Source organism: Mercenaria mercenaria, chromosome 2 (genome assembly GCF_021730395.1).
Source record: "Mercenaria mercenaria strain notata chromosome 2, MADL_Memer_1, whole genome shotgun sequence".
Taxonomy (NCBI): domain Eukaryota; kingdom Metazoa; phylum Mollusca; class Bivalvia; order Venerida; family Veneridae; genus Mercenaria; species Mercenaria mercenaria.
In genome coordinates this window covers 20,875,634-20,890,076 of record NC_069362.1, presented here as the reverse complement: position 1 = coordinate 20,890,076, position 14,443 = coordinate 20,875,634, and the positions used below count along the sequence as shown (strand labels likewise).

General features: G+C 37.3%; 1 protein-coding gene across 2 annotated transcripts in view; it reads left to right on the top strand.

The window, feature by feature from the left end:
* The window catches only part of LOC123563456 (uncharacterized), an 85,468-nt gene that overhangs the window by 27,180 nt on the left and 43,845 nt on the right, over positions 1-14,443 (top strand). For both annotated transcript variants that reach the window (XM_053531923.1, XM_053531931.1), the window contains exons 10-15: positions 6,564-6,660; positions 8,952-9,094; positions 10,125-10,301; positions 10,629-10,725; positions 11,831-11,977; positions 14,015-14,129. In XM_053531923.1, the coding sequence (XP_053387898.1) occupies positions 6,564-6,660; positions 8,952-9,094; positions 10,125-10,301; positions 10,629-10,725; positions 11,831-11,977; positions 14,015-14,129 (776 nt within the window). The remainder of the gene's footprint in view (positions 1-6,563; positions 6,661-8,951; positions 9,095-10,124; positions 10,302-10,628; positions 10,726-11,830; positions 11,978-14,014; positions 14,130-14,443) is intronic.

The following is a 14,443-nucleotide window of genomic DNA, read 5'->3' as shown; positions in this document are numbered from 1 at the left end:
TCGGCCGCTCAAATTTGGTAGCTAGCTCATCGACCGGAAGGGACCAAGCGTGTCAAACATTACAAGTGAAATTGCCAAAAGGATCCCGGTCGCCGAGTCACCTTTGAAAATATTACTAATGGCTTTAATTGCTACGCGTCGCATTACCAAAAGAGTCCCACTGATCGTGCAATCATAGACCCCAGCTTCCAAGTTGACCGTACCGTGAATCGGTACCAACCTAGAAAGCAAAGGACCCATAATCACACTACCAGCTCGATACGAGGTATGCCGGTAGAACCTGTAATGCGTTACTGGCAGCAAACACGTCGACTAGGCCTTACCAAACTACATGGGCCAGACCTAGTGACCCGAAGCAACATTCAGGTCAACGACAGACTACAAACAAACCCGAAGCAACATTCGAGTTTACCACTACTTAGTGACCCGAAGCAACATTCTGGTCGACAACAATAAGTAAACAAGTAACCGGAAGCAACAGTCCAGTTGACAACCATTGAAATAACCTGGTGACTCAGAGTAACAATAACAGCTTACATAAAGTAGTGACCTGCGAAATAAGATAGAAAAATCGGAATACGGACGGCCATGTCTCCTCTTGAACGCAAAATAGAATGCCATCGAGGAGAGAAGTCACGCCCATATTCCGAAGTAAGCGAAATTTGAAATTGTAAATAACGATAACTTGTTAAATTTACTTCATAGAAACTGCAACGCCTGGTCACCTTCCGGCCAATAAGAATTTTACCGTAATATACAACATAATAATAGAGCGACATATATGAATGAAACCTTAAAATAGACTGTCTGACTCTTTATATACATACATTTATATTATTTAGGCATAGAATTACGTCTTCATAAAGTAAATGCACTAAATGTCCAGACTTATGCTGCTTAGTATACATGTAATGTCAAATAATTGTCCCATTAAGCTAGCACAAACTGTCACACGATATAAATGCACATAAAATGTGTAATAAGAACAAACAAATACCCGAGCACTATGATCATTAACTGACAAATCACATCCAATAAATCAGTGTCCACACTAAATAAGTATATTACAAATGATTGTTCACATCAGCATTAATTCCAGGTACCGCTAAGGCGCCTGCTACCGTCTATTTGATAAAATCACAGTCTTCATAACAATATACTGTTTTCACATCTGAATTGCATTCGTCTTATGGCTCTGGGTACATGAGTTGGTGACACCGTCAGAATTCAGCAGATACAACAGAAATTTGTAATGTGTTATCCTGAAAATATATACAACCAACAGCAATTCCTGACCAAAAATAGTTATCACATGGTATAGTATAGGTGAAACAATCTTAGTAATCAAAAATATGAAAGCTTTTGCGGGCTGAGGCGGGCGGGGAAAAGTTGTAAGTTCGATGTTCTTTACAGGTAGACTACGACGTAAGTGAGAAAGGCTGCACGTGTTTTTTGCTTTTATAAGCCGTTAAGATTGTTCTCGGCTCAGTAATTATATGTAATTCGTATCAGTCAGAAAGACGGGAACCAGTTATAAGAAAAGACCGAGAGATAACCGTGTGACCATGGCAACAAGCATAACAAGTATTTCTTGAATAAATAAATCAAATTATTTTTAATTGAAAATAATTTATCTTATTTGATATTACTCGAAATAAAAAACAATACATACAGCCTTCTCTAAATTTATTAAACATGTCACCAATCTGTACCGACAATATATTCAAATAGATATAGGTACGTGATAATAAAACCTTGAAATATTGCTTACGAATTACATGTATATTCATATCATTTCAAATTAATAAGTTTGGTTGTGTCGGCCGCTCAAATTTGGTAGCTAGCTCATCGACCGGAAGGGACCAAGCGTGTCAAACATTACAAGTGAAATTGCCAAAAGGATCCCGGTCGCCGAGTCACCTTTGAAAATATTACTAATGGCATTAATTGCTACGCGTCGCATTACCAAAAGAGTCCCACTGATCGTGCAATCATAGACCCCAGCTTCCAAGTTGACCGTACCGTGAATCAGTACCAACCTTGAAAGCAAAGGACCCATAATCACACTACCAGCTCGATACGAGGTATGCCGATAGAACCTGTAATGCGTTACTGGCAGCAAACACGTCGACTAGGCCTTACCAAAACTACATGGGCCAGACCTAGTGACCCGAAGCAACACTCAGGTCAACGACAGACTACAAACAAACCCGAAGCAACATTCGAGTTTACCACTACTTAGTGACCCGAAGCAACATTCGGGTCGACAACAATAAGTAAACAAGTAACCGGAAGCAACAGTCCAGTTGACAACCATTGAAATAACCTGGTGACTCAGAGTAACAATAACAGCTTACATAAAGTAGTGACCTGCGAAATAAGATAGAAAAATCGGAATACGGACGGCCATGTCTCCTCTTGAACGCAAAATAGAATGCCATCGAGGAGAGAAGTCACGCCCATATTCCGAAGTAAGCGAAATTTGAAATTGTAAATAACGATAACTTGTTAAATTTACTTCATAGAAACTGCAACGCCTGGTCACCTTCCGGCCAATAAGAATTTTACCGCCACAATAAATTTCAATTTATCCCCCAAAATTATTATTGAGACGCACAGAGATTTTTTATTATGGCAGATTTCAAATAGTACAGATAAAACTCCAACCCCACCTCCTTTAAATGGACCCCGTCAGATCTGAAAAAATTAGTAGCCGTATCAATATCTGGGCTCACTATATCACTCCTGCCAGACCGACTTGTAATAATCCAGCCCGATCTATTTATTTGTTTGCGTTTGACGTCAATAGCTTTGACATTACAGGCCCCCCTCCAGACCCTCCTTGGTAAAATATCTACCCAAATGATAATTGTCTCGGGGAAGGCATCGCGTAAATATTTCACTTCTGTCTCTATTAACTCCCTTAGCTCGATAGAAGATAAACTTGTCAAATCGTTACCACCTAAATGTAAGATGATAGCCCTTGGTGGCGATGACAGTAATACTGGAGTCTGTACTGAATGGCGAAATGATGTCCATCGAAGTCAGCTTATTCCCCACCAGGCTATAGTTATATCGGGTAACGAAAGGTTGGGTTTACCGGTGTCTGCTGCTCGTTTACCAGCCCAGAACGGAATTGAATCTCCCAGGACCCACACATCTACAAATAGTTATTAGATGGAATTGACAAGAATACCTTAAATGTGGAAAATTCGCTTTAAACGGAATAACTACCAGAAAGAACTGACTTCGATGTACTATGAAAAATGTTGTCCGCTGATACAGTTAAGAGTGGGAAAACACCTCTTTACTGTAGAATTACTTTCGGATGTATACTTTATAGCAATTAGATTTCCATCTACCAAGTTTCATAATTACACTCGCTGAATAACCCTTAGTTGCCAAGTCTGTAGCCCGACCGATTCTAAAGCTATGTGATTTAAATGTACCAGTAATTTGATTTTTACTCAGATATTTATACAGAATGGCTGAAAATTGAGTTCTGGTAACCGGGGTGCCTTCTTGATGACAAAATAATATTCCTTCATTTTTTGGTCTTACGGCCAAGAAATCTATTAATGCTTGCACTGCACAGACAGGCCCAGATTCTCTGGGTATTTTTAACACAGTCGGTTTTCCCCTTTGGTTTGTTTTACTATGCCGAAGTTGAATTGTAAGATATTGGTTATCAATCATGAACAAATCTGATCGTTTAATGGGCCAATCAAATTGTCCCCTAAAGGAGACAACTAATTCGCTAACCCTGAACAATCCAAAGTATGCTAAAGTAAAGAGTGAAGTTAACAGTTTTGTTTCATACGCATTGAAGCATATTTCTCTTAGAACTCTGCAAATAGATGTCAAAATAGGCAGAGTTAGTGGGGCTCTGTTATCATGTGTGATACGGTTCCTATGGCAACCCCCTAGTAATTTATTAACAATGAAAACCTGTGTTATATCATAATATCCAGAAAGTTTGTGAAAATAATTTAGCCCAGCTATATACGTCGTGATTGTCTTGGGTGACAACCCTTTTTCGAAACAATAAGCCATAAATAAAGTGATTTTTTGTTCTGGTATAGGCCAACTGTCTGAAAGATTGTATAACCGCCTAAAATTTTCAAATGCCCGAAAGGCAGTATTATATGTTAGCCTCGCATTCATTGAAATCCCTGACAGAAGCAGCTGTCTAGCTCTAGATCGAAGATGTCCCATAGAAAAGTTGGTATCAAATGGGGGCTGACGTCTGCGTCTGGAGCTAATTCTCTGAACTTGTTCAACTGAAAGCGAGATAAAGCGTCGCAGATTTCATTGGTACAACCCGGGACATGAGAGGCTTTGATTAAAATATTCAAGTTAAAACATCTCAACGTTAATATCCTGACAATGCACATAACTCGTTCTGATTTAGAGGATAACTTGTTAAGAATGTGAACTACAGCCATATTATCGCTGTTAAATCTTATTTTTTTATTCATCAAATCCTTTCCCCAAATGAATATAGCTACCAAAATCGGGAACAATTCCAGTACTGTTATATCTGACGTGATGCTGCACGTGTGCCACGTGTCTGGCCACATTGCCGAACACCAATGGCCTTTGAAGTATATACCAAAGCCTAATCCCTTGCCACCCGCGCTATCAGTGTATAACTCTGTATCGGTGTTCGTGATCCAATAACGGTCATGAAAAACAGAGATACCGTTAAATTTTTTTAGAAAAACTAACCACATTGCCAAATCAAGCCGTATCTCTTTTTTAATTCGAATGCAATGAAAAGGCTTCGTGAGACCACAAACTGAGTTTATTAGTCGGCGTATAAAAGGCCTACCCACTACTATGGCTCTGCAACAAATGTTTAATGACCCAATGAGAGACTGCATTTTCTTTGATGTTGTTTTATTTCGTGAAAGAATTTCTTCGATTTTTTGTATAACCGCCTGCATTTTTGCTATAGGAATTTTTACCGTCATATGGTTTGAATCTAGTTCTAGGCCTAAAAAGATCAAAACCTCTGTAGGGCCTTCAGTTTTGTCGAGCGCTAAAGGCACACCAAGTTCAGACATTGTACTTTTAAAAATTTCTAAAGCACGAGTACATGATTCAACAGATTTGTCTCCCCCTAGAAAGTCATCCAAATAGTGTATCAAGCTATCTGACTGTAGTTTTAATTTAACACAAAATTCAAGAAACCTAGCAAACCTTTCAAAAGTTATGCAGCTTATTGATGCCCCAAACGGGAGCGCTTTGTCAAAATAAAAATGACCATCATAGCAAAATCCCAGTAATTCAAAATCATCGGAGTGAATCGGTATTAAACGATATGCACTTTTAATGTCCGACTTGAAAAGTTTACAATTTCGTCCTAGATCTTGAACTAACTTAACAGCCTTGTCGAAGCTAGTGTATTGGACAGAGCATAAATCTGGGTCAATAAAGTCATTAACTGAGCCGCCAGGGGGATGTGACAAATGATGAATCATTCGGAATTCTCAAGGTGTTTTTTTAGGAACTAAGCCTATCGGCAAAACTATTAAATTAGGAAATGGGCGATGAACAAATGGACCAGCTATTCTTCCTGCTTCTAACTCTTTATTAATTTGAGATTTTATTATTTCCGGACTGAGTGCAACAGAACGCAAATTATTTGAATCTCGTGGTAAGCGAGGACCTGTGTACTGAATGGAAAATCCTTTCGTAAAACCGTCTAGTAAAAACTTAGATTCACTGGTTTCGTACAAGAGTGCATATTGTTTCAAGGCTTCCACTTTTACTGGTGATTTTGCCAAATTAGAAATATCAAAATTGGTGAGCTGTTGAACTGATGGGCTGTTTGTTGAGTTAATGCTTACAGTTTTACTGTTTTCTTGGTTGACCTCGTTTAGGTCCTCTGAACGGTCGGCGAAAGCCCCTGCCACGAAAATTAACCTGAGGGCTTGTCATTTGACCTTGACCTGAAGCACCGGACTGGGAACAGGTGACCTCAGGATGTGGTGCAAAACATTTTGCGCATATATGAGGATATTTACAGTTTGACCAGAAACAACTACCTCTGTTAAAATCATGGCACGTGTACCTGAGAGGATTTATAACTGACTGATTCGCAGACTGATTATCCTTGACCTGTATACATCGCCACCAAAGTTCGTTATTTGTTTGTGACCATGGGGACGGACATATAGCCTGGCGGAGGCGAAATTGTTCGTCATAAATTCTCCACCCGTTGCCCCCTTTGCGCATTGCACAGTCCCGTATGTTAAACATATAGTGAAGTAACTCGTGAACTTTATCACTATGTGTCTGAAGGTAAATGGAAGCATGAATTATAAATGCATTGGTCCATTTTTCTATAGATGTAATTTTATCTTTGCACTCTTTTTGAGATGACTCAATGTGGCCATCCGCCAAGAGTTTGAAAATACTACCCTTACAAAATTCAGACAGTTCGATAGCCCCTTTTAAAAGTAAGGCCAGATTAACGTATTCTCCACGACAGATTTGTTGTTTTAACGATGATGGTACATGTGCAGTCAAATCATCATTTGAAAATAATTTATCTTATTACAGAATATGTGAACACTCAACTTTTTGATGTGGCCAAAAGATACCATCATGCTTTGTCAAAAGTGGACACCTCAGGATACTCTGAATACAAATCAAGTAAGTTACTAGGATTATTTTAGGATGAATGTGTTCTCCATGTACTTACATCTATTTCATAGAAAAAGGAAATGATTGGAAATAATGCTTTCCTGGTTTTTATATTTATGAACTTGTCCTTTTATTAATTAAAGACGTGTCTATCTGACTTTGCCTTCCTCCTTGCCTCAGTCATGGACTCTTACTTCTAGTCATAGACTCCTACTTCTAGTCATGGACTCCTACTTCTAGTCATGGAATCCTACTTCTAGTCATGGAATCCTACTACTAGTCATGGACTCCTACTATTAGTTATGGACTCCTACTTCTAGTCATGGACTCCTACTTCTAGTCATTCACTCCTACTTCTAGTTATGCCCCCCTTTGAAGAAGGAGGGGTATATTGTTTTGCAGATGTCGGTCGGTCGGTCGGAATGTAGACCAATCCCTTTCCGGATGATAACTCAAGAACGTTTGGGCCTAGGATCATGAAAGTTGATAGGGAGGTTGGTCATCACCAGCAGATGACCCCTATTGATTTTGAGGTCTGTATTTCAGAGGTCAAGGTCACAGTGTCCCTGAATAGTAAAACAGTATCCGGATAATAACTAAAGAACACTTGGGCCTAGGATCATGAAAGTTGATAGGGGGGTTGGTAATGGCCAGCAGATGATCCCTATTGATTTTGAGGTCAGTATGTTAAAGGTCAAGGTCACAGTGACCCTGAACAGTAAAACAGTTTCCGGATGATAACTCAAGAACGCTTAGGCCTAGGGTCACGAAAGTTAATAGGGAGGTTGGTCATGACCAGCAGATGACCCCTATAGATTTTGAGGTCAGTACGTCAAAGGTCAAGGTCACAGTGACCAGGAACAGTAAAATGGTTTCCAGGCAATAACTCAAGAACGCTTGGGCCTAATGTCAGGAAAATTGATAGTTAGGTTGGCCATGACCAGCAGATGACCCCTATTGATTTTGAGGTCATTAGGTCAAAGGTCAAGGTCACATTGTCCAAAACCATAGGGCCTAGGGCTTTGATATTTGGTATGTAGCATAATCTAGTGGTCCTCTACCAAGAGTGTTCAGATTATTTCCCTGGGGTCAAATATGGCCCCACCCTGGGGGTCACATGGTTTATATAGACTTATATAGGAAAAAACTTTGAAAAACCTCTTGTCCAAAACCACAGAGCCTAGGGCTTTGATATTTTGTATATCACATCATCGAGTGGTCCTCTACTAAGATTATTCAAATTATTCCCTTAGGGTCAAATATGGCTCCGCCCTGGGGGTCACATGGTTTACATAGACTTATATAGGGAAAACTTTGAAAATCTTCTTGTCCAAACCACAAAGTTTATGGCTTTGATATTTTGTTATGTAGCATCATTTAGTGGTTCTCAATAACTTACATCATTCAAATTTAGACCACATGTATAGTTTTGAGTGGCAAGATGAACCTTGACATGAGTTGACCTTGATCTTCACCTAGTGACCTACTTTTACATTTCTGTAGCTACAGCCTTCAGATTTGGACCACATGCATAGGTTTGTGTACTGAAAAAAACTTTGACCTTGTTATTGACCTAGTGACCTACTTTCACTTTTTGAAGGTACAAGCTTCAAATTTGGACCACATGCATAGTTTTTTGTTCCAAAATAAAATTTGACCTTGATTTTGACCTTGTGACCTACTTTCACATTTCTCAAGCTACAGCCTTCAAATTTGAACCACATGCATAGTTTTGTGTACTGAAATGAACTTTGATTTTGAGATTGACCTAGTGACCTACTTTCACATTTCTGAAGGTACAGGCTTCAAATTTGGACCACTTGCGTAGTTTTGTGTTCCGAAATAAAATTTGACCTTGATTTTGACCTTGTGACCTACTTTCACATTTCTCAAGCTACAGCTTTCAAATTTGGACCACATACACATTGTTTTGTACCGAAATGAAATTTTACCTTGATTTTGACCTTGAACAAGTCTTGAAATTTGGAACATTCAAAAATGGCTGAGTGGATGGCGCCAAGATCACTCTGTAATCTCTTGTTAGGTTAATAGGTTAAAGGTCAAGGTCAGATTAAACCAGAATGAACTTTTGTTTACAATGAGCATATAATTTCTGTTCCTTGTGCAATTACTGAATGCATCAAGGGGGGCATTTCGTGTTCGACGAGCTCTTGTTACTTCTAGTCATGGACTCTTACTTATGTTCATGGACTCTAACTACTAGTCATGAACTTTTACTTCTAGTCATGGACTCCCACTTACCTCAAAAACAAATTAAATGTAGACTGTTCATATTTAAGAAAACAGTAGAGGATGTGTAAATAATCCAAACCCCCAGTGTCAGTGTGGTGTACCCTCTAAGATGATCTGTGTGAAGAAAGAGGGAGCTAACTGCGGGAGATATTTCTATGCTTGCAGTGCCAACAGGAAACAGCAGTGTAAGGTATGTTCTGTAAAAATGAGCTTGTATTAACTCTTATTATATACCTTACTATAAATAGTAACTAAACTGCATAGGACAAAACCCTGTAAACTGGGCAAAATAACCAGAAGCAGGCATTATAACTGGTTATTAGCCCACCACGGATGAGTGAAGTAATTTTTGACTTCATTTTACCCTGTGTTGTGATAAAAAAATTTCAACATCAATATTTTATATGATTAACTGATTCAAGTACATGAGTAATTGTTATTGTTTAGCTATTATACTAAACAATTCATTAAATGACAATGAAACTCCTTACTTGGTTATTAGCACTCCAAAAACTGTATTTGCAATATAGGTTTAGTCATGCAAAGAACCACTTGAGTGCTGTGGGTTTGACACCTTGCTTGGAGTATAGAATTCTTTCATTGTTTCATGCCATCAAGCTGGCTCATGGAATGGCATTGGTGGCAGCCCATGATGAAATAATGCCCAGAAAAGTGCCTGTGATCTTCATTCACCACCAAAAAACTGGAAAGTTGCAATATCACTTATAATTGTGTTGGTGTGACATGAAATGAAATCTGAAAGATCCTTTGGAAACATAGAATTCAACCAAGCAATTTAATAGCATTCTCAGTTTGATTGAGTCTTGTTCATGAAAGGTACTACACAGATATTGAATGTGATCCATGATCCCAAAGGACCAGAAAATATAACAACACATACAACACCAAACACCAAACAAAAGCAAGAATAAATCTGAAGATTACAGAGGCATTGATATATACCTAGTGTACTTCTACAGTTTAAAAGTTGACTTTCAAAATGGTAAAAATCTCAGACTTTTTCAGAAAACACATTGGAGTACCTTGGATGAAAGTCATATTCATTTCCTGTCTTTTACCTGCCATGGTTTCTTTTGTTTTCCTGATGAAAATAGATTGATGCCTAGGCGTATTTTTTGCTATTAAACTACATGTAGTTTGTACTTAAGGACAAAAATTAGATATTGAAGCGGATTGAAGATGTTGAATGTATGTTTCAGTTTTTCCAGTGGGCAGATGAGATGAGGAAAGGAGGTGTGATGTCTGGTAGTAAACGTAAGATACAAGATACACAGAGTCTGAGAATGTACATGAAAGACCAACATGTACATTTCTACGGAGAATGTCAGCTGATCAAAAGGACAAAGGAGAATATCAACAAATATTTTAAGGCACCTGTAGGTACTTTCCTATTTTGCCTGCAAAGTTCCATGATTCTTAGACCCTGATTTCTTTAGAAATTGTGTTGCATTGTTTAAGGAAATAATGTGTAAATGAAGGCCATTTCTTGTGATACAGAAGGCTTTTGTCTCTTTGTTCTTAGATACTGTGTACTTAATGATATGAAACATTTTTCCATACATTAAAATGAATGATATTTAAGGCAATTATGCTGTTTAATAAAATGAATGATATTTAAGGCAATTATGCTGTTTAAGGCATATGTATCTTTCCAAATAAAGATATTTTAAGCATTCTTTTGCAAAAATATAACATACTTGCAGAAATGGGCTAGAAACAGAGGTAATGGAGACATGGTACAGAAGAAACAGATCTTCCTGAAACTTCCCTATAAAGGACGATCCTCTGTCTATGCTAAAGGTTAGATAGTAGACAAACTATTTTCCAGTTTTATTTCAACTATTCAAAGAATAGGTGGAGCTATAAGACCCGTCCTTAGTTGATGTTGGCGTCCTTATTTGGTTAAGTTTTTTAATGTAAGCTGAATTCTTAGTAACCACTCGTGGGAATTGATTCAAAATTCACACACTTGTTTACTGTGACAAGCTGACAAGCATTGTACATATTTGTATTTTACTAAATTATACCCCTTTTTCTACTTTTTGTTTTCATTCAGATGACAAGGCTGTTGAATAGCCATGTGTTGCTGTCCTCTGACAGCTCTAGTTCTTAATCTCCCAGTTCAAGATACTGCTTCTTTGCGGTAGTAAAGCTAATCTATTACATGCATTCTTCTTTCATTTAATTCTACACAGTCACAATCTGTGAAAAAGAACATGAAGTTTATCTTAAAATGATAGGAAATAAATTAATATTATGCAATGTAGATACTGTGAGTGAATGGCTTGAAACTTATTCTGCCCTTGCACAGTTTACTACTGATTAACCAACAAATCTGTTACAGGGTTTTTCATGCATTTCTGCTTTATTTTGTAAAGTCAGGATATAAATTATTTATCATTCTAATGTCTTGAAGGTTGGGAGTTGGAACTTTCTGAATTTTAAAGATATCCTTAATATTGTCAATTTTAAGACAACTACGTATTTATCTTGAATAAAATTGTGATTCCTGAAATCTTTGAAAACTTGTTTTTACAAGAAAATATTGCTTTTATGCTAACTAAGGTGAGAAATTGGCTATTATTACGGATGATTTATGGCAAATATATTACAGATGGTATGCAGGTTATATGTTATGGAAGGTATATCAGTTACTGTGAAATCATTAATATTTGCGGGGCACTAATTTTCGTGGATTTTGTGGTTAAGTCAATCCACAAAATTTAATCCCAACGAACAAGTAAAATTTCTATTCATTTTATGTTCAAAAGTTGAAATCCACGGATTCATATCCCCACGAAATTGAGGTTTTGACCAAAACCACGAAATTTCATGCCCATGAAATTAAATGATTTCACAGTACAAATGTATATGATACAGATGATGTATTGGTTATATATTACAGATGATATATGGGTAATATCAAAGCATTTAGACTTTGATCCACTGCAGTCATTCCTTGCAAGAAGTACATACTATGGTCCTTCATCCTCTCTGGAAGTAGAAATAGAACCCCTCACTGGCTACAGCCCATCAAACTGGCAACATGAAGGTGAGATATTGGAATGAGTCATTTGATGATAAAATACAACATCACTCAAGCTCGTAGATGACTTTTCTATGATGAGTTAATTTTTGACAGACATCAAAAGTTTAACCCACCCCACCCCCCTCCCCCACACACACACACATTTCAATGCAGAAAAATGCAGTTTTTAGCTCAGCTATTGGAAGAATAGTCTAGCTAGCTATTCCACTCACCCTGGCGTCGGCGTCGGCATCACACCTCTGTTAAAGTTTTGCATGCAAGTACATATGGCTATCATTTAAAGGTATATAGCTTTGAAACTTATTTTTTTCTTTTTCTGGGTCAATTACCAACCTCACTGGGTCAAGTCCCATAACTCTGACATGTATTTTGAGCAAATTATGCTCCATTTTGGCTTAGAAAATCCTGGTTAAAGTTTTACATGCAAGTACATACAGCTATTACTAAAAGGCATATAGATTTGAAACTTATTTTTTACAAACCTAAATGGGTCAAGTCCATAACTCTGACTGTATTTTGGGCAAATTATGCCACCTTTTGGACTTAGAAAAAATCCTGGTTAAAGTATTACATGCAAGTTACTAACTCCAAAACTGATGCAGATATTGAATTGAAGCTTCACATGTGTCTTCGGGGTTATAAAGCTAGTTGACAGCATCAAGTCCCGTAACTCTGACCTGCATTTTGGCTAAATTATGCCCCCTTTTGGACTTAGAAAATCCTGGTTAAAGTTTTGCATGCAAGTACATACAGCTATTATTAAAAGGCATATAGATTTGAAACTTATTTTTTCTTTTTTGTAGCTCAATTACCAACCTCACTGGGTCAAATTCCATAACTCTGACTGTATTTTGGGCAAATTATTCCCCCTTTTTGACTTAGAAAATCCTAGGTAGTTTTACATGCAAGTTACTATCTCCAAAACTAATGCAGATATTGAATTGAAACTTCATATGTGCCTTTGGGGTTTTAAAGCTAGTTGATAGCATCAAGTCCCATAACTCTGACCGGCATTTTGGCCAAATTATGCTCCCTTTTGGATTTAGAAAATCCTGGCTGAAGTTTTGCATGCAAGTACATACAGCTATTACTAAAAGGCATATAGATTTGAAACTTATTTTTTCTTTTTCTAGATCAATTACCAACCTCACTGGGTCAAGTCCCATAACTCTGACATATATTTTGGGCAAATTATGCCCCCTTTTGAACTTAGAAAATTCTGGTTAAAGTTTTGCGTGCAAGTTACTATCTGCAGAACAAATGCAGATATTAAATTGAAACTTCACATGTGCCTTCAGGGTTATAAAACTAGTTGATTGCATCAAGTCCCATAACTCTGACTTGCATTTTGGTCAAATTATGTCCCCTTTTGAACTTAAAACTTCAGGTTAAAGTTTTGCATGCAATTTGCTATCTCCAAAACTAATGCAGATACTGGGTTGAAACTCCATAGATATTTTAACATTTAGGGTGATATTTTCCTGCTTCTGGGACAATAATTCAATTTGTGGAGCATTGGCTGTCTTACAGACAGCTGTTGTTATGTTTTGCATAAATTCTAAAGCACAAATTTGCAGAACTATCTTAACACAAGCATTAGCCATAATAAGACAACATATCAAGTGGTATTGCACTTCAGACCCTAAATTTAAGGTCAAGGTCAAAGATTTATGTCTGAAAATGTTACAGGCTTTTGGATATTAAAAAGTACTATAATCTCGAAAAGGCATTTGATGTTAACACTTGACATCTGTGCTTAAGTATGAGGAGTTTTGTGTCAAGAAAAACAGTTTTTAGCTAGTTGCATCTGTAAGTTCAGACCTGGGATTTTTTCGGGACTGGTTCTGATTTAAGGCTTTTGACTGCCAGAATTTCTTTATATAACTCTATTTGGAATATACATTTCAGACTTTAGCAAGTTGTTTTTCAGGGTTCTCATTTTTGACAGAATTCTAGGTCTGAAGGAAGTGAATTTAATTTCATTGGTGAAAATGGAGTTTATAGGAAGTTGTAGAGGAAAATTTCAACTTTTGTTTACAGATGTTTGTCATGGTATATTGGCTGGTAATGTATCTACAGAGCTGAGTTGTTTAGACAATATAAGAGAATATATAGAGGCTTGGATGCCCCCTATACTGCCTCATCTTCTTAACAGGTATTTTCATAAACTCATTTCTCATTCTTGATTTAGAATAGCATAAGTGTGGTGTCTCTGTAATATTCTGTATACTTATTTTGAGCAAATTTTACAATTAAGGAAGAGGTTTGTGTTCCAATAGTTCATTGGTCAGAGCTTGATAAAGTCATTATGTTCAAAAAGTGCATTGGTCAGAAAGTAAATTCAGTCTTTGTTTTCAGTAAGTTAAGTGGTCAGAAACGAAAGACAATTAGCTTTTATGCAAGGTGATTTAGCAATATTCAAAGACTTCAGATAATTAAAGGTTTGTCATTGTTGGAATGACAGACCAC